This window comes from Amblyraja radiata, chromosome 20 (genome assembly GCF_010909765.2).
Source record: "Amblyraja radiata isolate CabotCenter1 chromosome 20, sAmbRad1.1.pri, whole genome shotgun sequence".
Classification (NCBI taxonomy): Eukaryota; Metazoa; Chordata; class Chondrichthyes; order Rajiformes; family Rajidae; genus Amblyraja; species Amblyraja radiata.
This window is the reverse complement of record NC_045975.1, coordinates 28160324-28185694: the sequence shown is the minus strand read 5'-3', so window position 1 is coordinate 28185694 and position 25371 is coordinate 28160324. Positions and strand designations below refer to the sequence as shown.

Here is a 25371-nt window from a genome sequence, read left to right as displayed (position 1 = left end):
GGAGGGAATGGACAAGCGACTTTCCGGGTCTGGACCCTTCTTCAGACTTGACCCAAAACGTCGCCGGACCATTCCTTCCCGAGATGCTGCCGGAGCCGCTGAGTTCTTCCAGCCGCTTTGTGGTGTGATCAAGATTCCAACATCTGCAGTTCCTTGGTCTCCAAATATTTTACCCTTATTGACCCATGGTGGCGATTGGGAAGAGGCTAAAATCTGATTCATCTACATATGTTTAAGCGAAAGCATTAATCACGTATAAATAACACGTAGAGGAACATATTTCGCTTGGACAGCTTGCAACCCAGAGGTATGAATATTGATTTCGCTAATTTCAAGTAACCCTTCCATTTCCTCTCTCTCTCTCTCTCTCTCTCTCTCTCCGTATCTCTCTCTCTCTCTCTCTCTCTCTCTCTCTCTCTCTCTCTCTGTCCCTCTCTCCCCTGGTCATCCCACCAGTGTCACTATTCGTATCCATCGTTATCACCTTCTCCACAGCCAACAGTGGACCATTGTGGGCTCCTTGACCATCGGTGCCGGCTCTGATTTGTTTTGTATCTTTTCATACTTCTAGTATCCCTCTCCCCTGACTCAGTTCGAAGCAGGATCTGGACACGAAACGTCACCTATTCCTTTTCCCCCAGCGATGCTGCCCGACCCGCTGAGTTACTCCACCAGTGTGTGTCAATGTTCAATAACTTAACTCCATTTACCCATCTTTGTTTCATATCTTTGGTTAATACTCGCTTTATCATGTATCTGTATACTGTGGATGGCTCGATTGTAATAGACAATAGACAATAGGTGCAGGAGTCGGCCATTCTGCCCTTCGAGCCAGCACCGCCATTCAATGTGATCATGGCTGATTATCCCCAATCAGTACCCCGTTCCTGCCTTCTCCCCATAGCCCCGGGCTCCTTTTTAAGAGCCCTATCTAGCTCTCTTTTGAAAGCATCCAGAGAACCTGCATCCACCGCCCTCTGAGGCAGAGAATTCCACAGACTCGCCACTCTCTGTGAGAAAAAGTGTTTCCTCGTGGGTAATCGTGAGTTGTCTTTCCGCTGACTGGTTAGCAGGCAACGAAAGTTTTTTCACTGTACCTCGGTAGACGTGACCAATAAACTAAATTCAACTCAACTCAAGAAAAGTCTACCTCAAATTTAACAACAGCAGTAAAAGTGGAAACCAGCATCTCTTCCTACGTATAAATACATTACGGACGGAAAATAGTGTAGGAAGGAACTGCAGATGCTGTCTTAAACCGACGACAGACACAAAATGTTGGAACTCGGGGGGACAGGCTGTAAAATATTTCCCTTCTGCAAAACGGATGTAAGTAATGCGCGCATACGTGCACCCATATGGGATCAAAGAGATGGAAGAAAGACATCGGAGCTCACCGTCACGGCTTCGGCTTGCTTGGAGTCCAGTTCAGAGACCGCCCTGCGGAAGCCTCTGGCGGACGAGGGGTTCGACGTGGGCATCATCGAGGCGCCCTGCAAGTTTCTGCCACTTGCCAGCCAGCTCGTCCTCCCGCCGCTCCTATTTATAAGCGAGCTCCATCTTCCTCCTTACGTCAGGTCTTCTCATTTACTTATCTTGACACCCCATCGCGCCCATTTATTGGACTTCCTCGACATCGAGCAAACAACAGATCTGTCTCGCTGGTCCTCTTCCAATAAGAAATATCGGAAGAGTTTTTGTCCAGTTGTAACTCTCCGCCCCCAGCCCGGAGGTGAATCACACGGAGCTTTCCAACTCTGAGCGAGCGTCCGATGCTTTGCATAACCCTCGACCCGCTCACTTTACTAAACCACATCGGTAAGCCACTCTATATGTATGTTCGCGATTTAAATCGTTGTTCGGCCCGTCGTGCCCATACTGGTTATAGATTCATCGAGTCATACAGTAATATAGCGTGGAAAATGGCCCTTCGGCCCAACTTGCTCACGCCGACCAAAATGTCCTAATCTGCACTAGCCCCACCTGCCTGCTTTTGGCCCATATCCTTCAAAACCTGTCCTATCCCGGTCTAAATGTTTCTTAACCGCTGCGATAGTACCTGCCTCGACTGCCTCCTCCGGCAGTTTGTTACATACGCCCACCACTCTTTGTGTAAAGACGTAAACCCCCGAGTTCCCATTAAATCCCCCCCCCCCCCCCTACCCAAATGGTTGATCCAGTTAATCCTGCATCCCTTCTTTACATAGAGCAGTAATTCTGCCCCCAACGTCCAAGCGAAGCATGGTCCATATCCCTCTATTCCCTGCATATCCATGTGCCTGTCTAAACGGTCCTTAAACACCACCATGGCATCACCTGCCTTCATCGCCATCTCGGGCAATGCGTTCCAGGTACCCACTGTGTGAAAAACCTCCCCGCACAACTCCTTGAAACATTCTCTCTCTCACCTTAAAGCTATGCGCTCTAATTCTTGACATTTCCACCCTGGGAAACATAAAGATTCTGAATATCTATCTTTTCAACGCCTCTCATCATTTTTTATATTTCGATATAGTCCCTGGTATTCTTTGCCTTCAAACCGCTGTTCAATATCCTTGTGCTTATTGCCGCTCGATTTGCACCCACAGCCATTCCAAAGACAATGAGAAAAAGGGTCCCAATTGGAAAAGTCACCTCCCCATGTTCTCCAGAGATGGTGCCTGACCCGCAGAGTATTTTGTGCCTAACCCTGTTAGGGCGGGCTTACCCTCATTTAGTTTCTAGTCTTGAATTGTCTTAAACAAGTGACCCCTGGCCCACTGTTAATTGTCCTCCTCTCATTCTGTTCAGTATCATGAATAATGTACAGAAGCGGGAGCCGGCCATTCACCCCCATCGTGACTGCTCGCCTTTGGAAGCTCATCTATTACTTTAAGCGCCGACTGACACTAAATCATTTGAATTAGATGAAACCTAAACATGTATAAATTTCTGTCTTCAGTATACTCGGTGACTGGGTTTGTTTAACCCTCCCCTTCTCTCTGGGTGAAGAGATACGAGGTTTCTTGTCATGACTTTGATGAGGAGCGGAGTCTCCCCACCAACCCATCCACAGCTCTCGACGCGGGCTTCGAGCCAAGAGCCTTCAGACGAGGCGCTGCGTGGCGGCGGCGGGAAGACCCATCCCTGTGTGTGTGAGAGGATGATTTCCGATTAGTTGCCCGCTCTCGGTGAAGCAGCAGTGGCGGCAGGCTTCAGTTGCTCGGGTGATCCAGGGCACGTTTAAAATCACCCACCGCTTGTGTGTGCGCGCGTGTGTGTGTGGTGTGGTGCGCGTGTGTGTGTGTGTGTGTGTGTATATGAGTGTGTGTGTGTATGTGTGTGAGTGTGTATGTGTGTGCGTGTGTGTGGTGTGTATGTGTGTGTGTGTGTGCGCGCGCGTGTGTGCGTGTGTGTGTGTGTGTGTATGTGTGAGAGTGTGTGGCTAGTGTGTGTATCAGTGTGTGTGTGTGTGTATGTGTGTGTGTGTGTGTGTGTGTGTGTGTGTGTGTGTATGTGTGTGTGTGTGTATGTGTGTATGTGTGTGTGTGTGTGTATGTGTGTGTATGTGTGTATGTGTGTATGTGTGTATGTGTGTGTGTGTGTGTATGTGTGTGTGGTGTTGGCTAGTGTGTGTATCAGTGTATGTGTGTGGTCAAACTATAGCGAGCGGTGGCAGTCGCTCGGCCACTTCATCCCACTCGATTTCGGGGACTTCGGAATAAGAGAATTACTTTACAACGACGGGGGACAGGTCCGCGTTACAAAAACTGATGGGATTAAGAGCCAAATTACGGGAAGCGACGATGAAACGGTGGGTGCAATCTCCCCAAACCCCACATCAAACTGTGTACCGAGTAGTGAGTCTGAGGTGGAAGGCGCCTACTCAATACCAAAGATCCTATAGTGATAGGATCTTTGCTCAACACGCACTCCCCGACTGACTAACCTAACTTGAGAAAGAACATCGCCTGAACGGTCTCCACTGCAAACTCCGCCTATTCCTTTTCTCTAGAGATGCTGCCTGTCTCGCTGAGTCAACCCAGCAATGTGTGTATGTCTTAGGTGTAAACCAGCATCTGCAGTTCCTTCTTCCACGCAAATGGTTCAATTTTATTTATTGTCACATGTACCGAGGTACAGTGAAAGTATTTTTTTTGCAGACAGTTCAGTAAAGTATTACTATACACAAGTACATCTTAGATTAAGTGCAATGTATATATATATAGTCCACTGAGACAATATATAAAATCGCCAGCTATTTATATTAGCGCGGAAACATCATTTTATTTCTCCATATTACCGCTGAAGAATACAACATGAAAAAGCTCTGCATGAACCAACCACGGTGACCAAGGAGGTACCGAGTAAAAAAAAAGGACGCAAAGTGCTGGAGTAACTCAGCGGCTCAGGCAGAATGTCTGGAGAACATGGGTAGGTGACGCTTCGTGTCGGGACCCTTCTTCAGACTAAACACGACGTTTAGTTATCCACAACTGACCGGTGCAACTAAAACTGGTTAATTTTTGTGCAAATTTCCAAAATAATTTGTAACGCGATGGACGGACGCCATATAAATGGATCACATTTTCACGTTAAAGTTATGGTGTAAGTCTTCACTACATATTGTAGCGCCAGAACAGAATGAATGGCAATTAAGGAGAGCTGATGGAGGAACCCGGCGGGTCGGACAGCATCTGTGGAGGGAAATGGGCAAGCGACGTTTCGGGTCGGCAGCTTTCATCAGACTGAGCCAAGAGGGTTTACTTGTCGCATATGCCTACAAATGAGCGTCATGGTTCTTACTTGCAGCCGCACAACTGGCCCGTAAACGCAATACCCAGAGACAAGTCCATCTGTGAAGTCTATCGGTCTGAAGAAGGGATCTGACCCGAAACGTCACCTATTCCTTTTCTCCAGAGATGCTGTCTGTCCCGCTGAGTTATTCTAGCATTTTCGTGTCTATCGTTGGTATAAACGAGCATCTGCAGTTTCTTCCGACGCACAGATAATGTAGAATATATTGTTAAAAATAATAATCAATACGTTAATAACCGGAACAGCAGTGCAAAATCCGAATTCCTTAGTGCAAGCAAAGTCCACAGAAAACCATAGTTGATGTTAATGTTATGTAGCAACCAAGCTGGTTGTTGGGAAGAAGCTGTTCTTGTACCCGGTGGTCACAGTTTTCAAGCTCCTGAATCTTCTTCCGTGGTCAGAGCGAAATGAATCATTGACCTTAAACATCGTCTGTCCATTTCCCTCGCCACGCGTTGCCTGGCTCGCTAAATTCGTCCAACAGCCTTCGTTTATTCCCCACTTATTCCGGCCTCTGCAATCTCTTGTGTCTCAAAAAGAAATTACTCAACATTTTCATAATGCAATACATGGGTAAGGTTTGGCAGGGTTCAAACGGGGCAGGTTCGAGTCAAGTGCATTGGCTGAAATGTTTTTTTACAGAGGAAATGTTGCCTTTTTTTCATTTGCAGCAGGCATGATGTTTGTGTGGACGCGATGAGGTAGAGATGTGGAGAAATGGCAAAGTATAGTTACTGGATCTCCATATTAACGTAAATCTGCATGATTGTAAATGCTGCTACACGTTAGATAACCATGTCTGTCTGGAGGTGAGAAAGATGCGAACAGGTTAAATCTCCGACCTCATGTCAGAGAATGGGCTACAGGGGTGTTGTCCATGAGTCTAGACTGTGCTATAAAATAGTCACCAGTATATGCACGAAATAAATAAAGCATCTCAAACTCATACTGTAATCCACTGGGAAGGTAAATGCCCGAGGAATGACAACCCCAATTTCTTCCACTGCACTAATCTCAGACCCACACTTTACAGCGCCTCTCTTCACCGACCTCAATCCAATCTTCCTCCAATGCTCGCACGGATTTTTAATTACGACTTTCTGCATTTAGCACCCCTATAATTCTTAACCCCATCCCTTCCCGTTATCTAAGGCGATGGAACCGATCCACTTCATAGGTCTGAATAAGGGTTCCGACCCGAAACATCGCCTATCCTTTTTCTCCAGAAAAGCTGCCTGACCGGCTGAGTTACTCCAGCATTTTGTCCCCACTTCATGCATCGTCTATTCTGATCGCTGTGAAAATATATATTTTTTCCGATTGCCGTACCTGTTTGAAATTTAACTCACTTGCCCCATTATCTCCCATTGGTTAACATTTATCTATGCCCCCCCCCCCCCCCAATTACAGGTACATATATATTAACGCCGAACGTTCCTCATCATTTGCCAATAATTGGACGCTACCCATTTCCCCCACGCCTGCTGATTGATCTAAGATCTCCTTTCAAAATCACCTGCACCTGTACTGATCGATCTCAAATGAATGTTCCTTACCCATGCTAACCAAAGTAAGATAGACACAAAACGCTGGAATAACTCAGCTGGATGGGCAGCATCTCTCTGGAGGGAAGCAATGGGTGACGTTTCGGGTCGAGACTCTTCTTCAGTCTGAAAAGAAGGGTCTTGACCCGAAACGTCACCCATTACTTCTCTCCAGAGATGCTGCCGGTCCCGCTGAGTTACTCCAGCATTTTGTGTCTATCTTCAATTTTCTTGGCCCCGCTCTGGGAGTAGAGTGGGGGCGGATCCGGACCGCAACGGCCGTGAGCCTCAGGCCGAGTTCGCCGATCGTTTGCCTGTTTCTGCTGCTGTTGGAGGTGAGACGTTGCGTCGCGCCAGGGTCTTGGGCCTGTCCCACTTTGGCCGTCAGTTCCGCGACAGGCCGTTGGCGCGCCAAGATTTCGTTCACGACAAGAATTTCGGAGCCCCGCGCGATGTCGGGACCGGCCCCGCACAACTACATACCCCTCCGCGCTTCTTAGTGGGACCGGCCCCGCGCGGCCATACGGTGCCCGTGCGCCTCAAGCGACCACGAGGTCGCGTAATTTGCGAGCCAAGGACGCGTAAGTTTACACTCAGTCACCCCTCGTCAAACTTTCTTAATCCAACTGCGGAATTCTGCTGGTATGGAATGGGTCTGGTGTCTAGTGACAGAACCTCAAGTTCAAATGATTCATTTGTGCTTTGTACCTTTTCACACCTCTAGTTTCCTTCGCCTTTCTTTCTAGAAAGCCAGCAGGCGACATACAATGCAACTTGGAGATACTAAGAACTGTAAATGTGGCTGAGTGTTGGTTTACAGAAAAAGACACAAAGTGCTGGAATAACTCAGCGGGTCAGGCAGCATCCCTGGATAACATGGTTAGGTGATGTTTCGGGTCGAGACCTTCGATGCAACTTGTTGCACACTAAGCATACTGAGCTGTTTGAAGACTGAATTCCTGTTGCTAATGTGTTATAATGATGAACAGTTCTTATTATTAACAGTCTGTGTTGTGATGGGAATAATTTAATATTGTCAAACAAATAACATTTTCCTTGATAAACTCCATCGGACAACCGAATCTCACTGAATTGCTTGTGACTTTTTGCACTCCTCGTCGGATATAGTTCTTCTCCTCGGGGTAAACACGCATTTTTTTGATGGTATCCCCAAATGCACAAATTGTCTTTTTATTTCACATTATCTAATTGGTTTTTTTTCTTATGCGACGTTGTGCCTGATGGCACTCAAGAAGATAAACAATATAGTTCGTTCCTGAAACGTCTGGGTAGAACTAAATGCCTGCTTTGTCTGGTTTAGAATGCTGGATCTTTTGAGCTGTAATTGCTTTATTTCAACGTTACTAATTGCTATGGGTCACATTTGCAATTTGCAATTAGAGTTGTGTTTTCCCCGCATGTTCTCCCTCCCAAAATGAAACCATCATAAATACTCATAACTATTATTGTAATAGCTGATAATTATACCTTACGATGCACCAGCTTTGCCAACAGTTGCTATCCACACCTGGAGTAACAGACAGAAACATTAATTGGTGGGGCGATGCTCACTTTCCTCCAAACAGATAAACATTATATGTACTGCATTTGGTACAGAAACAATTCAAAGTCAATGGATTGACCCACCTCCTACTCCGATGCACCCTAAGTAGGTAGGTATTTTGATTTAAATCTTTTTATTTGAATTTCACAGCAATTTGCATACATACAATGATAACAGACAGTGACAGTCAAGGCATAATTGTGCTACAGTATGTAAGCGACCCTCAAAGCCCTTACCCTTACCCACCTTCAACCCACCCGAATCAGGTCGGAACCAAACGGGGACAAACAACACTCACATACATACACATCCACACAAATATGGTAAGATAAACGAAACAAAAAGTACAAAAAAAAAAGAAAAAAAAAGGGGGTCACTAATAAGAGTAAATAAGTAAGTAATTAAATAAATAAGTGTGGGGAAGGGGGGGGGGGGGGGTTAAGGGGAGAGCAGCTGCAGTAGAGCAGAACAATGGTGGAGAGCACTCAGTCCTCTTCCGAGTCCGGGGACAAGTTGAGAGAGTTAACAAGTTCCAAGAAAGGGTTCCATGTATCTAGGAATGTCTTGGTAGAGCCTTTGAGAGAGAACCTAAGTTTTTCAAGCTATAAATTGTAAAGCACCTCCTTAATCCAGCGGGCGTGTGTCGGGGGACAGGTGAGCCTCCAGTTAAGCAAGATCAGTCTCCGGGCTAACAAGGTTGTAAAAGCTAGAACCCGTTTCACCGCAACAGAGAGGTTGGTGTTGGGAGGGGTACCGAAAATGGCTGACAGTGGGTTTGGAGGAATAGTCTGGCTGTAGGCTCTGCTTATCAAGTCGAAAGCACTCCTCCAAAAGGCTGCTAGCTTAGGGCAAGACCAAAACATATGGCTATGGTTGGCAGGAGATTGATTACATCTGTTGCAGGTGTCCCTAACAGCGGGGTAAATTCTAGATAATCTTGCATTTGTGTAGTGGACTTTGTGAAGGACTTTGCATTGGATTAGGCCATGACGGGCACATATGGAGGAAGAATGGATCAAATCCAAGGCAGAGTCCCATTGCTGGTCTGTTAGTTTCGTATTCAGCTCACCCTCCCACGCAGCTTTTAATGAGGTATGAGGTTTCAATATAACCGACCCTAACAAGTTATAGAAAACAGAGATGCATTTCTTCCGGTTGGGATCTAGAGCTAAGATGGTATCGGTCAAGGTTTCAGGGGGGCGATTTGGGAAATGGGGGAATGTCTTCTTCACAAAATCCCTAATCTGGAAAAAACGAAAAAGGTGGGAGTTTGGGAGGCTATAGTTGGACGAGAGCTCCGCAATAGACGAAAAGATGCCATCCTTGTATAGGTTTTTGATACTACTGATACCGTTGCTATGCCAGGTTTTGAATGCGTGGTCTGTACTTGAAGGTTTAAAGATGTGGTTTTTAAGCAGTGGGGTCAAGATGGAAGGGCCTTGTAAACCGAAGTTTTTCCTGAGTTGACTCCATATCTTGAGCGAGAGGGACGCAATTGGGCCTGCACCCACAGATGTTATAGGAAGGGGGAGTTGGGAGCATAGGACAGACCGCAATGGGAGATGTGAACTCGCCTTTTCCATGTGTACCCAGGTCGGTAGGTGGTCGCAATCATCATTCATCCAATACAGGAGTTTTTGCAAGTTAGCTGCCCAATAGTATCGCCTAAAGTCAGGAAGTGCCAAACCGCCGTCACTCTTAGGGGCCTGCAGTATCGCCTTTCGAATTCTAGCCGGTTTGCTACCCCATAAAAATTTAGATATTGTCCTTTCTAATTTATCAAAAAAAGATTTAGTGATAAGTATAGGGACATGCTGGAAAAGATACAGGAATTTGGGTAGGACAACCATCTTGACCAGATATAGTTCGCTCCTGAAACGTCTGGGTAGAACTAAATGCCTGCTTTGTCTGGTTTAGAATGCTGGATCTTTTGAGCTGTAATTGCTTTATTTCAACGTTACTAATTGCTATGGGTCACATTTGCAATTTGCAATTAGAGTTGTGTTTTCCCCGCATGTTCTCCCTCCCAAAATGAAACCATCATAAATACTCATAACTATTATTGTAATAGCAGATAATTATACCTTACGATGCACCAGCTTTGCCAACAGTTGCTATCCACACCTGGAGTAACAGACAGAAACATTAATTGGTGGGACGATGCTCGCTTTCCTCCAAACAGATAAACATTATATGTACTGCATTTGGTACAGAAACAATTCAAAGTCAATGGATTGACCCACCTCCTACTCCGATGCACCCTAAGTAGGTAGGTATTTTGATTTAAATCTTTTTATTTGAATTTCACAGCAATTTGCATACATACAATGATAACAGACAGTGACAGTCAAGGCATAATTGTGCAACAGTATGTAAGCGACCCTCAAAGCCCTTACCCTTACCCACCTTCAACCCACCCGAATCAGGTCGGAAACAAACGGGGACAAACAACACTCACATACATACACATCCACACAAATATTTTGACGTATGTAGGTAGTTGGTTGGTAGGCAGGCAGGCAGGTAGGTAAGTAGGTAGGTAGGTAAGTTGGTTGGTTGGTAGGTAAGTAGGTAGTTAGTTAATTATATTGGTAATCTGTTGCCGGCCCTCATTAGTTCTAGCCTTCCCCCCACCCCCCTCCCCCCCCCCCCCCCCCCCCCCCCCATCTCCCCATCCCCCCCCCCCCCCCCCCCCCCCTTTTTAGGCGTCCTAGTTCCGGAAACTTGATTCCGAATGTATCCCCAGTTCTACCATCCTCTTCTCATTCCTTCAACATAGTTTTAACAATAAAAAATGTTTCCAACACTCTAAACCATTCCTAGTTATTAAATAACTTCTATTTACAAGACCGTACTCTTTCCGATTAAGTATTTTTTCAAACATGCTTAATGTTCAGGTTTGGTGGTGTATGTGTGTGTTTGTTGTTTGTGTGTGTGTGTGTGTGTGTGTGTGTGTGTGGTGTGTGTGTGTTTGTTGTTAATGTGTGCTGTGTGTGTATGTGTGTGTGTGTGGTGTGTGTTTGTGTTTGTCGTTAGTATGTGTGCGTATGTCTGTCGTGTGTGTGTGTGCATGTGTGTCGTGTGTGTTTGTCATTAGTGTGAGTGTGTGCGTGTGTGAGTGTGTGTGTCTGTGCGTGTGTGAGTGTGAGTGTGCGTGCGTGTGTATTCTGTTGTGTACGCATGAGTCTGCTGTGTGTGTGTCTGTGTGTGCGTGTGGCTGTTTCTGTGTGCGTATATGTCTTGGGTGTGTGTGTGTGTGTCTGTGTGCGTGTGTGTGGCTGTATGTGTGTGTGTCTGTTAGTGTATGTGTGACGTTAGTGTATGTGTGTGTCTGTTGTGTGCGTCTGTTGTGTGTGTGCGTGTGCATGTATGTGCTTGTCGTTAGTGTGTGGGTGTGTGCGTACGTGCGTGTGTGTGCGTGTGTGTGTGTCAGCGAGTGTGCGTGTTTCAGTTCTGTAGTTTCAGTCGCTCTAGTGATGATTTATGTGACACCTTTGGCACCAGTGGCGCTGCACTCGGGTTATGTTTAAGGAACAGCAAGCATCGTGTTTTTTTTAACAGTAGACTCTGCAGTGGCGCGAGTACCTCGACAGACCAGGGGTTAACGCGGCAATATCTGCGTGACCTTCATACCGCAATGACCACCCCCCCTATAAATAAACTTTATTCAGAATATGTACATTAAAAATATGTACAAAACAAGTGCAAAAACGCTTCCTATATTCTCCGCGGCTACACATACATTAATTAGCGTTATATTTGGTAGTGTTCCCAAAACTATCCTTACACCAGGCACCCTTGCCAGCCTTTCCAGTCTGAAGAAGGGTTTCAACCTTAAACGTCACCTATTCCTTTTCTCCAGAGATGCTGCCTGATCCGCTGAGTTACTCCAGCATTTTGTGTCTACACTTGCCACTCCTGTGCCCCCTACATTGAGATCCCTTCCCTGGTTTGAGGGGCGTCTCCACCACACCCTGCCCCCCAATGTGCAACAGCGGAAGGACCCGAGACTGTGGTCATCCCCCACAGAGCATTGGCGTTGGCTGCACCAAGCTTCAGTGCGTCCCTCTGCATGTACTAAAGACTTGGTGGGCCAGATGAAGGCAATGTCTGATGCGTGTCCATGGAGTATTATCCGGTGATATTTCATGCTCGTTACTCGGTCTTTCATTAACTTTTCAACAGAGTTATGCCATTGGACTGACCGGGCTTCTATTTATAATGCGTGGCATAAATTGCATTTACTTACTCCGGCGACATTTACACTTGGTATTGAAAAGTTGTCCTTATGTGTACTTGTTGGAATACAAGTCGTGGTATTTCTACGATAATAATGTACGGCGTGTAACATTTGTTTTATAAACCTGTGTAATGTCATCCAAACGCTTTCAAGTTATCTATTAGAGGGTTGGGGTAAGTATTAATCTGTAGACGCATCTTATATATAACGATGCCGATCACCCGGGCATTTATTTTTTGCGTTATTTTAACATCGAGGTGAATTAAGAAGTTCTACAGAGCAAAACATAAACCCAAAGCAATGGCGGTAGGATTGGGATTTATTTTGGGAGCCATGTAGTCAAAATACCAGGCAGCAATGCAGCACAAGAGACGGATTTGCTTGTCCATTGAGGCAAGCCTGCTCCAGACCGCGAACAAGCTTCGGTTCCAAAAAATGCTCTGCATTCGCAACCAGGAGAAATGTCACATTGAGTGTAAGCTCTGACATACAGCGAACAAACAATACCCCGTAAATTCTTCCTGTCCCGATCGATTCAGCCCTATTTAAGTGTAATTTTCTCTCCATAAAGAATCGTTTTGAAACAGTAGTGTTTAATAGCACCATTAAAGTAAGGAAAATGGAGAGACAAAGGGCGTTTAGATTGGCGAGGAACCGACCAGCCTGGATGAGTCAGAAAGTCCACACACAAAAAGATAACAAGTATTTGCACACAGATCACCCCTAAGCACCCTTTACAATTTGTCATTTTTGACAAATTATATGTGAAGAAAGAACAATAACGCACGATTTAGACCGATTACGCACTCACTCCGTAAGTTCAACATCAAAGAGAAACAGCTGTATTTTGACAGACGCTCTGGCGATCAAAAGCTACGTTGCATTTTCCACACTGTAACGTGACCACAAACTGGTGTGTGTATTTTTGGCCAGCCTGATAAAATGAAAACCACGGAATCAAGACTCCAATTTCCAGCGTCGTTCTCCTAAGAACCAAGCGGTAAAATGTTGAAATTCTTCCAAATAGGGTTAACGTATGATGAGCGTTTGGCGGCACTGGGCCTGTACTCGATGGTGTTTAGAAGGATGAGGTGGGACTTCATTGAAACTTAGCGAATAGTGCAAGGCCTGGATAGAGTAGATGTGGAGAGGATGTTTCCTCAAGTGGGAGAGTCCAGCACCAGAAGCCAGAGCCTCAGAATAAAAGGAGGTACCTTTAGGAAGGAGATAAGTAGGAATGTCTTTATTCAGAGGCTGGTGAATTTGTGGAATTTATTGCCTGTGGAGGCGGTCATTGGGTATTTTTGAAGGTATTGACAGATTCTTGATTAGTAATAAGGGTGTCAGGGTTTATGAGGAGAAGGCAAGAGAATGGGGTTGAGAGGGAAATATAGATCAGCTGTGATTGAATGGCGAGTAGACTTTGGGTGCTTCGGTTTACTCGCACGTTCCAAAGACGTGCAGTTCTGTAGGTTAATTTGTTTCTGTAAATTGCTCTTAGGGTTTAAGATAGAACTAGTATATGGGTGATGGTTGGTCGGCGCTGATTTTGTGGGTTGAAGTACCCGTGTCCACGCTGTCCCACTAAACTAAACTAAAGTTGACATTAATCAAGTGGGACAAAAAACTTTCATATTTATTAATTTACAGATAAATTAAATGTAAAACCTTTTACTGTTATTGAAAAATCATTGTCCAATTGCAACACAGTTGAAACTCAGGAGGTCCACATTAACTTTTCAGATAAATACAGACATTGATTATTTAAATCAGGCTTGTGAGAATAGCAATCAATCATAGGGAATTATGCCATCATTTTAAGTGTATTTATGGAAGATGATATGTCATTAAAGTTGACTGTTTTGTATGATTGACCCTATTTTATAAACCAAATAAGCAGCTGAGTCATATATTTGTTTATAGGACACTATGTTATTTGCTGCCAAAATTAGTCACGTTCAAGTCATATGCATTGGATGCTGACTCACAATACAAATTAAGACAGCTTTTAATTTTAGAAATCAATGGGCAATATGTTTAAGGTAATAGCTAAAATCAAAAGATGCTCGAGATACAGCTGATCAAGCAGCATCCGTGGCAAGGCAACACAATGAAGGCTTTAGGTCATGGCCCTTCATCAAAATATGATGTATTCTTAAATGGATGGACATGATCGAAGCAGGGAAAATGTTTAAGTAGGAAAATTATTAAGTGGTAATCCATCCAAAATATTTCATTTTACAATGGAACAAGTAGGAAATGGCAGACAGTGAAAATAAAATAAAGTGGAAAAAGTATCTTCCAAAGCAAAGTGCAAGTTGCAATTGCAAGATGGGTGGAAAACTACAGCAAATGTCCTTGAATATTGTCAGCATCTGATCCTCATCTAAGGATGCAGGCTCACTGGTAGGCTTAGATTGGAGAGGCATCACAATGAAAGGGATGGAAAGAAGGATGCCCAAGATAGACACAAAGTGCTGGAGTAACTGAGCGGGTCAGGCTGCATCTCTAGAGAAAAAGGATGGGTGATGTTTCGGGTCAGACTGAAAGTAGAGGGGAGGAAACTGGAGGTAAGAAAAGGCCAGAACAAAGCAGGACCAGCAACAGATGACCAAGGAAGTGTGAAGCCCATAATGCCCATTGGTGGCTGGGGAAGAGGTGATAACGAAGAGATACAAGGATGCAAACAATGGAATGACTATGACATCTAGGGTAGGACGACTAGGGTGGGGAAGTGGGGGAGGGAGGGAATGCAAGGGTTATACTCCGAAATGTTCCACCGCCTCCAACAGGATCCCACCACTAGCCACATTTTCCCATCTCCAACCCTTTCTGCCTTTTGCAGAGACCATTCCCTCTGCAATTCCCTGGTTAACATCCCTTCCCACCCAAACCACCCCCTCCCCAGGTACCTTCCCCCACAACTGCAGAGGATGCAACACCTGTCCCTATACCTCCTCCCTTGACTCTGTCCAGGGACCCCGACAGTCCTTTCAGGTTAGCCAGTGGTTCACTTGCACCTCCTCCAACCTCATCTACTGTATCTGTTGTTCAAGATGTGGAATATTATACATCGGCGAGACCAAACGCAGACTGGGTGATTGTTTCGCAGAACACCTTCGCTCAGCCCGCCTGAACCTACCTGATCTCCCGGTTGCTGGACACTTTAATACTCCTTCCCATTCCTACACAGACCTTTCTGTCCTAGGTCTCCTCCATTGTCAGAGTGAGGCTAAATACATCTCATATTTCGCATGTGCAGCTTACAGCCCAGTGGTATGAATATTGATTTCTCTCACTTCAGGTAGCCCCAGCATTCCCTCTCTCTCTCTATCCCTCCCCCATCCAAGTCGCACTAGCTTCTTGTTTTCAACCTACAAACAGCGAACAATGGCCTGTTTCCTTTATCATCGTTACTTTTTTGCATATCTTTCATTCATTGTTCTTTATCTCTCCACATCACCGTCTACATCTCTCGTTTCCCTTATCCCTAACCAGTCTGAAGAAGGGTCTCGACCGAAACGTCACCCATTCCTTCTCTCCAGAGATGCTGCCTATCCCGCTGAGTTACTCCAGCATTTTGTGCCTACCTTCGATTTAACCCCAGCATCTGCAGTTCTTTCCTACAAATCCTTAATAATAGTTTATTTTTCCTAATACGGGATTGCATTGTCCTTTGGGGTGGGAGATTGCAACCTTCACGTGGTCCGCCCTGTTTTGACGAATGCAATCAACCCGGCGTGCACAATCAAAATAAGATCAAATAGAACAAGTTAGCCTGCAACGTTAGGTTTTGCACACCATACGCAAGAAGAAGAAGAAGCATTGTCCTTTAATTTTACAGTCAGTATCCATTTTACTTTGGCAAGTAGACCTCTTGCCCTTTCGTGACACATAAATTTGGATCATATTTGGTTATTTTTGTTGAAATGCATCTCACAGGTCCCTGTGACTAGTTTTGAGAGGCTAGTTACAGATTATGTAGCTGCCAGCTTGTGGGCCTGTGTACCAGGAATGCGTGAGCAGTGATTTCATTCCTTGTCGTCAGTGGAATTGATTAATTCACCATCAGATTCACCTGAGTGTCAGGTAGATGTTAGCTTGACCCAAAACAAAATCTTAGATGCATTTTTCTACTTAAAATACTTCTCTGAATTGAAATCTTATTTATGATTGTTATTAGGTTAACACTCATGAATCATCACGCTATTAACTAAATCTGGCTCAGTGCTCTCTACTAAATCTAATATGACTTGCACCTTTGTTTGGACGTTGTTGCAGAAAATTATCCTGAACACTTTCCAGGAATGAGCTCCTCTGTTACTCCAATGAATAAAAGTTAAAATCCCCTAAAAAAAGCCACATATCCATGCAATTGTGTTTTCTAACACCTCAAAGCTGTTATGAGGGAGGCTATGCACTAGTCCCACTGGAGTACCGCTTACATTTTGATTTGTTATTTCTGCCCATGCGCCAAGACATTCACTGGAATGTTACATGTCTTTTATGGATTAAACTGAGGTGAAAACCTTTGTGGATCGAACTAAGGTTGAATGCAATCTGGAGTTTCTACATCCCATGGCACATAGTGTACTTGCTCTCATGCCCGTGATGCAGCTTCAAATGAAGGACATTGGCCCTGTCTCATTCGACTTTGCCACTATAGCATCTCGTGCATGCAACTAAGGATGAATTTCTTTACGACAATAGACAATAGACAATAGGTGCAGGGGTAGGCCATTCGGCCCTTCGAGCCAGCACCGCCATTCAATGTGATCATGGCTGATCATCCCTATTTTGAAGCATGTGTCTCTATCCTTCCAACAGGGTCCTGTCCAACTACAGGTGGAACCCATCCAACACTACATTTCTTTAATGTCTCATTATTGGTGCCAGAAAACTAGTTCATAAATTCATGTTCACAAGTGATAGGAGCCGAATTCAACCATTCGGCCCATCGTCAATTGCGCCATTCAATCATGGCTGATCTATCTTTCCCTCTCAACTCCATTCTCCTGCCTTCTCCTCATAACCCTGACACCTGTAATAATCAAGAATCTGTCAATCATTGCCTTACAAAATATCCATCTGTGGCAATGAAACCCACAGATTCACTACCTTCTGACTAATGAAATTCCTCCTCATCTCCTTCCTAAAGGTACATATTTTTATTCTGAGGCTATGGCCTCTGGTCCTGGACTCTCCCCCGAGTGGAAACATCCATTCCACATTCACTCTATCCAGGCTTTTCACTACTCGGTAAGTTTCAATGAGGTCTCCCTCATCTAAACTCCCGCGAGTACAGGCCCAGTGCCTCAATTGCTCATCATATGTTAACCCAATGAGGGTTTGGTGATCCTTCTTTTCCATATAACTCCTTCAGCCATGTCCTTACATCAAATTTAGTTTTGTGTATCAGTGTCATGTACTGAGGTACCGTGAAAAACTGTTTGTTGCATGCTATCCAATCAATGAAAATACTATGCATGATTACAATCAAGCCATCCACAGTGTAGAGATACAGGATAAAAGTTATAATGTTTAGTGCAAGATAAAGTCCAATAAAGTCTGATTAAACGTAGTTCAAAGGTTTCCAGTGAAGTAGATGGGAGGTCAAGACCGCACTCTACCTGGTGAGAGCACGGTTCAGTTGCCTGATGACAGCTGGGAAGAAACTGTCCCTGATTCCGGAGGTGGGCGTTTTCACACTTCGATCCCTCTAGCCAAATGGGTGAGGAAAGAATAGGGAGTGACCTGGATGAGACTGCTCCTTGATTGTGTTGGTGGCCTTGCCGAGGCAGCATGATGTGTAGATGGGGTCAATAGAAGGGAGGTTGATTTGCTGATGGTCTGGGCTACAAAAACAGCAGTCTGCAAGAAAGACTTGGATAGAGCAGTACCCAAACCATGCTGTGATGCATCCCGATCAAATGCTTTCTATGGTGCATCTGTAGACGTTGGTGAGGGTAAACAAGTTATATGTAGGCAATAATCCAGCTATTATTGTAACCCTTGAAATACTGTTCTTTAATCAAGCTCCCATCAGCAAAGCATTTGCAATCAGTACCCTCTGTCTCAACTTGGTCAATAATAATTGGATCCTCTTCACCCCTTTTGTATATCCATTCAAGTCAGTTTGAGGTGGGAAACATGCCATCTGCACTCTCTCTTGTGCTACCAAAGTTTGTTGTTTATTTATAGACACAACATGCTGGAGTAACTCAGGCAGCATCCTTAGAGAACATGGATAGGTGACATTTTGGGTCCGAACCCTTCTTCCGACTGAAACGGCACCTATCCATGTTCTCCAGGGATGCTGCCTGACCTGATGAGTTACTCCAGCATTTTGTGTCTATCTTTGGTATGAACCAGCATCTGCAGTTCCTTGTTATTATGTTTGTTGTCTATTTGCCTGAGTATCCAACAATTACTGTATCATACTTCCCATTATCATCATCCTTGTGTTAAGCTATTTGCCTCCAATGGTCAGGACTCTTGCCGACATCCTCACAATTGATTGAGTCAGTCTGTAAGCAAAATCACTTTCCACCTTATTCAGGTTACCCTAACTCAAGATGCTATTGATCACACAGTTGTAAGTGTTGCATCTCTACCATTGGGTTCTGAATCAAATCTGGACACCCCTGCCAATCCTCTTTGTATTGAACGCTTTCAAAATCATATGCCCAGTCAGTTATTGACTCCAAGACTCAAGTGTCAACACTGTGGAACTATTTAAGCCTTTCATTCACTCTCTAATTTAGACTCAAAAGTCATGAGCACGACTTTGTGATTGATATTTTTGTTCTTTTCTACTTTTTTTTCAGGCCTTTTCTCATTATTTACAAATCCTAACAAAATAAATTGAATTCATTTTACTTTCGTAGCTTGATCAATTCTACTGAATACAGCAACAACATCTACAAGGAATGAAATGACTTCTCACACATTGCTAGTGAAAGGCACAGACCCACAACTTGGTAGCAGAATAACCTAGAGATAGCATTTCCGAAATAATAGTCTTGCAAAGAGAACCTTTTCAGCTCATTCATCTAGTTGAGTGCTCTGTTTCATTGACAGTAGTTGTTGCTAGAAAGAGAAAAGTAAATTTTACCTACAAATATATACAATTTTGTAAACCAGAAAGAGCCATGTGCAATCGTTGATGGATAGTAAATAGAGTTCTCGGAGATTTATTCTAAGTGATTTCTGGAAAGAAAATCATAGGTTTGCAGCAATTATCTTGCTCTGCCATGTATTTCCACAAATGTATTCTGCTTTTATGAGAACAGTCATCTCTTTTATTCCATTATGCTACAGTGGCCAACTACAAAAGTAAACACATGCTTCGGGCAACCAAGATATTTAAGATGTTTTAAACAAATTACATGTCCTAGATCTATGAGCGTTAGAGAGATTCTTCCAAGAGCTGCTTACTGCATATTCTATCTGAATTTAATATACCACTCAGCTTATAGTAAGGTGATACAGATGTTTTTTCCTTGCTACCAACAATGCATGCTCATATGAAACAGTGAATAACACTTGTTTTATAGAAAAAGGGAAACACAATATCGAGAAAATCCAAATATAAAAGAAACAGAAATTAATAAATCATCTTACCTAAACACCTAATATTTTTATTTAAATTCCTTATCTGTTTTCCCAACATTTAAACCTACCCTAACCTATTGTAAATATCTGACCTCTCTATTTAAATGCATTATCTTTCACCCTGAACTTTCTGGTTAATTTCTCTATTGTTTTCCTGAAAACACTGATTCTTTCCTCAGATACAGGACTTGGCAGCCTTCCAGTGTATCTTCATTGAATTCAGTAACCGATGGACTATTAGGTACTCGATGCAAGTCAAGAGTCAAGAATCAAGAGTGTTTTATTGTCATATATCCCGAAACGGGGCAGTAGCACAACATATTACTCTGTAAAACCCATAATAAACAACAAATAATGTTCAGTATATATATTAAAAAAAACAAATAATTAGACATTAGTAGTCCTTCTCCGTGGATTGTCACCTTGTCATGGTGGAGAAGCTTGTGTGGTCCTGAGATCGTGAGAGCGATGCCGTCTGGAGCTATGCTCCTGGTAGGGCCACCCATGGTGGTAAGGTCGAGGGGGAGGACTCTGACAAAGAGCAATCCAACCAAGACCTCAACAGTGGAACAGGCGGAGGATGATATCTGACCTTAGTTGAGCGTCACAACGGCTGGGAAGGTGGATGAAGGCTGCAGTAGAAAAGGGTCTCCATTTGTCTTGGACTCCATGCCACTGGATCCTGACCCAGATCTGTCAAGGACCATGTGGTGGCTGTCTGTGCACCAGTCTCCCCACGTTAAACAAAGTCACTCATTGGCATCCTCCAACTCGGGAGACACCCATGGTCAGACATGACCGAAGGGGGCCTAAGAAGAAGAAGTAGTGCATAGTCCAAAATAATGTCCACAAGTCTATATAGTTCAGAGCCTATTTGGTGTTTGTAATGTTTAATAACCTGAATTGAACCTTTAAACTCTCTCCATCTCCATCCCCTCGAAGATGACAGGATTGTAGATCAAATCACATTGAAGACCAAACTTGTCTTTGTCCAATGTCCATCTGTGCGTGTTCCTAGGTACCAGATAGGTGGAACAAGATGGTTAACTCTTTCACTAAATTAGGCCTTCAGACATCCGGTGTTGCTGAGCTGTGGTAGGGATATGCATTCTTCTTGTAGCCTCATCCACCATCAATCCAGGGTCCTGTGCTGTTGTAGTCGCTCATTTGTATTGTTGTATTCGCTCACTTACAGATTTACAGTTCATTAGTTCTCTTTCCCCCTCTTTTTTTTCCTGATTCTCCTCAGTTCCCTGATCCTTTGATGAAAGTTACTGATGGGCTTGAGGAATGTTCCCCCTATATTGCAACAGCACATGTAAAACAGCACCATATCCATTGAATTTACATGTACAATACTTTTCTATTAACTTCTTTATTCAAAAAGGGAGGGTGACAGAAAGCGCATGATTTGCAAAAGGCCAGTATGCACGTAGCAAGTCAACACCTGCAATGATTGAACATGGGAACATGAGTTACGTCTACTGTTGTTCACACATTCTTTCAGCCCTTACTTCCTTGTTAAACAGAGAGAACGTGCAAACTCCATACAGACAGCACCCATAGTCAGGATCGAGCCTGTGTCTCTGGCCCAGTAAGGCAGTAACTATACCGCTGCACCACTGTGCCGGCCAGATGCCCCACATGTTCCCAGGCAGTTAATAGCTAACTCTAGCAGAAAGCAAACACAACTAGCTGTCTTATATTATAGACCTTAAAAATGACAGGGATGAAATGAAAGGATAAGCAAAACACTGCACTATAAAACAAATCTGTGATTCTCATAGCATAATGGATAGATTGATAGAGCTAATTTCATGGAATAGACTGGAACTATTTTTAATCTAACTGATTTGGTGAGATATTGATGAACATTCTGACAGGTGCGGCACGGCGGTGCAGCGGTAGAGTGGTTGCTTTACAGCGCCAGAGATCCGGGTTCTATCCTGACCATGGATGCTGTCTGTACGGAGTTTGTACGTTCTCCCTGTGGCCGCATGGGTTTACTGCAGGAGCTCGGGTTTCCTCCCACACTCCAAAGATGTACATGTTTGTAGGTTCATTGGCTTAGGTAAAATTGTCCATTGTGTGTAAGATAGTGCTTGTGTACGGGGATCGTTGGTTGCCATGGACTCGGTGGGCCGAAGGGCCTGTTTCCACGTAGTATCTCTAAACTAAGTTAAACTAAACAATCTATTTTACACATACAATTTATTTTGCATTCTAATAAATATGCTGTTAAAATATTCCCACAGAATTTGATACTGAAAGCACCACTAAATGTCCCAGATCATTTCTGTATAAAAATACTTGATTTTATTCAGCCTCAGTAAATTAGTAATCCCGATGTTGTCATTGTAGTATATAAACCCACTTACTTTTGTAAAACTGTTAAGTTTGTCTTTGATTAAAGTGCAATGGTAGAGAACATGGGTTGTAAATTTAGCGGAGAGGGTGTCGCGTGACTCACTATTATTGATGCTATAGGAAATCCACTGGGATATTGTTAAAAGTATCTCAGCCTTGGGGCTGCTGCTAAACAAAAGCTGCAAAACCTCTCCAGGGTTATCGATAAAGAAATAAGACAAAAACATTTACCACATTCCCCAAGCACTGGGTCACGAAGATTCGAGGAAATCAATGCAGTATAAAATACCGAATAGAACATTAAAATATACAAAATTGTGGGGGGGGGGGGGGGGGGGGGGGGGGGGAGGGGAGGTAAAGGTAAATGTTAGTAGCACAATTCAGAAATAAGAAAAATATATATTTTTTTACACCAAATCCACTTTTTGGAGTCTCTGCTTCACGTACTTCCACACAGGATGTTCACAAGTGAATCAATACATGCTGAGCTTGTTCAGCTGAAGGCATTGGTCTTATTATTGAAATTTAAGGCCCTAGAAATGGTTAGCCTGTTATTCGATTAATCAGTCATTACTGCACCGCATGCTGCATCTGCTGTCCTCGACGCGGTTTGCCCACAGGGATAGTGGAAGTGCTTGTGATAATTACAGTCCTACCGGTGATGAATATCAGAATGAGACCCTGACATTTTCACTTTAAAGCTCTCACTGCTTCTACAGACAACCAATTTTATTTATCTTTGTTTCTGAAAAGGGATTGCAGAAGCTATCTGATTATCTGCCCACAAGTTGTGCATGAGAGATCTGCTTTATTTAATGAGATTTGTTTAAATGCCTCCCTTTATCTCTGTTCCTCTTTCTCTTTCCCACTATCCCCACCTCCTGTGTTGCTGTTACTGGGAAAAATTGAGTCACAGAGACTTACAGAAGGCCCATTGGTCCAACTTGCCCATGGCAACCAAGATGCCCCAGCTACACTAGTCCATCAACCATCCATTTGCACTCTCTACATTAATCATTTTTGATTCTCCTCACATTCCCATCCACTCCTTCCTTCCAGATTCTACCACTCAGCTGCACACTGGAGGCAATCTATGGTGGCCGAGTATCCTACCAACCTGCACATGTTTGGGATGTGGGAGGAAACCAGAGCACTTGCTGCCAACTCACCTGGAACATGCAAACTCTACACAGACAGCACCCAAGGTCAGCATCAAACCAGGTTTAATTTTACTTTAGTTTAGTTTAGTTTAACTTAGTTTAGTTTAGCTTAATTTAGTTTAAAGATACAGCATAGAAACAGGCCCTTGGCCCCACCAAGCCCACACTGACCATCAATCATCTGTTCTCACTAGTTCTATGTTATTCCCTTTCTCGCTCCCTATACACCAGGGGCAATTTACAGAGGCCAATTAACCTACAAACCTGCACATCTTTGGGATGTGGGAGGAAACCGGAGCACCCATAGAAAACCCACCTGCTCACAGGGAGAATGTGCAAACTCTGCACTGACAGCACCCGAGGTCAGGATCGAACCCGGGTTTTTGGAGCCGTGAGGCAACCACTCTACCAGTTGAAGGTACACAAAAAAGCTGGAGAAACTCAGCGGGTGCAACAATAGTCTTGCATGCTGCTGCACCCGCTGAGTTTCTCCAGCTTTTTTGTGTACCTTCGATTTTCCAGCATCTGCAGTTCCTTCTTAAACACTCTACCAGTTGCACTGTTTCTGGCAATGTGAGGTGGCAGTTCCCGCTGGCACGGCTATGCTGTCCATTTTCAACAATGACAGTCTGTTGTCTGTGTGACTACGGTTCACACCTCACTCCTGACTCCCCAGTACAGTAATGATGGTGGAACATTAGTGTTGAATAATGTTTAGTGCAGGATAAAATGCAGCAACGTCCGATCAAATATACTCAGAGGGTCTCCAATGAGGTAGACACTGTAGTAGCACAGGACTGGTCTTCAGTTGTTGGGAGATGGTTCAGTTGCCTGATAGCAACGGGGAAGAAACTGTCTCTGAATCTGGAGGTGTGCATTTTCACACTTCTATTCCTCTTGGCTGATGGGAGAGGGGAGAAGATGGTCGTCTATAAAGTCAACCCACCCACTGGCCCCTGAGATGTTAAATAACTTCTACAATCTACAGTAGCATGTTGGGTTTTTTTAATGGCTTTTGAATGCTGGTGAATGTCAAACGATTGCTGACGTCTTTTTTGCAGCTGGCATCCCCGAGGCTGTGGTTTAGCCAGCTGTCATATCCTTAATGAAAGCACAGCTTGATAATTTTAGAAGAAAGCACGGAACCTGGCTAGCCAGGAGATAGTAACAGTAGTCCAGTTGCCTCCCCAGGCAAGAGCAGGTATCTGAGCCACTAAGTGACCACCCTCCCACAAGCCTGATAATACAGAGGATCCAATACAGATTGATCCTCTGAATATTTTGATTGATTGAAAGATACAGCATAGAAACAGGCCCTACAGCCCACCGATTCCACGCCGACCATTGAAACACCCTTTAGACTTTAGAGATAACGTGTGGAAACAGGCCCTTCGGCCCATCGAGACCACGCTGGCCAACAATCACACTATAGACTAACACTATCCTGCACATTAGAGACAATTTACTATTTTATCAAAGCCAATTAACTTTCTTCAGACTTGACCCAAAACGTCACCCATTCCTTCTCTCCAGAGATGCTGCCTGTCCTGCTGAGTTACTCCAGCATTTTGTGTCTACCTTCGATTTAAACCAGCGTCTGCAGTTCTTTCCTACACAACCTATAAACCTGTACGTCTTTGGAGTGTGGGAGAAACCGGAGCACCCGGGGAAAACCCACGCGGTCACAGGCAGAACATACAAACTCAGTAAAGACAGCACCCATAGTCAGGTTCAAACCTGGCCTCTGGCATTGTAATGCGGCACCTCTACTACTGTGCCACTGTGCCACCTATTCACACTAGTTTTATGTTATCCCACTTTAGCATCCTATCCCCTATACACTAGGTGGAATTTACAGAGGCCAATTAATTTGTAAACCCACACATCTTTGGGATGTGCGGGGAAACCAGAGAACCCGGAGTAAATCCAAGTGATCACAGGGAGAATTTGCAAACTCCACACAGGCAGCACCCAAGGTCAAGATCGAACCCGGGACTGGAATTGTGCGGCAGCAGCCCTACTAGCTGCGTCACGCTGCTCCCATGGTCACTAAAGTAGTCCTCATTTTAAATTCTTTTGCCTTGT

The 25371-nt window shown here is 44.2% G+C and overlaps 1 protein-coding gene across 1 annotated transcript in view; it reads right to left on the bottom strand.

Moving 5' to 3' along the window:
* th (tyrosine hydroxylase) overlaps window positions 1-1595 on the bottom strand; it is a 44866-nt gene extending 43271 nt beyond the window's left edge. Inside the window, exon 1 of the mRNA XM_033039157.1 lies at window positions 1398-1595. Coding sequence (XP_032895048.1) covers window positions 1398-1484 — 87 coding nt within the window. The 5' untranslated portion in view covers window positions 1485-1595. The remainder of the gene's footprint in view (window positions 1-1397) is intronic.
* Window positions 1596-25371: the final 23776 nt, after the last annotated feature.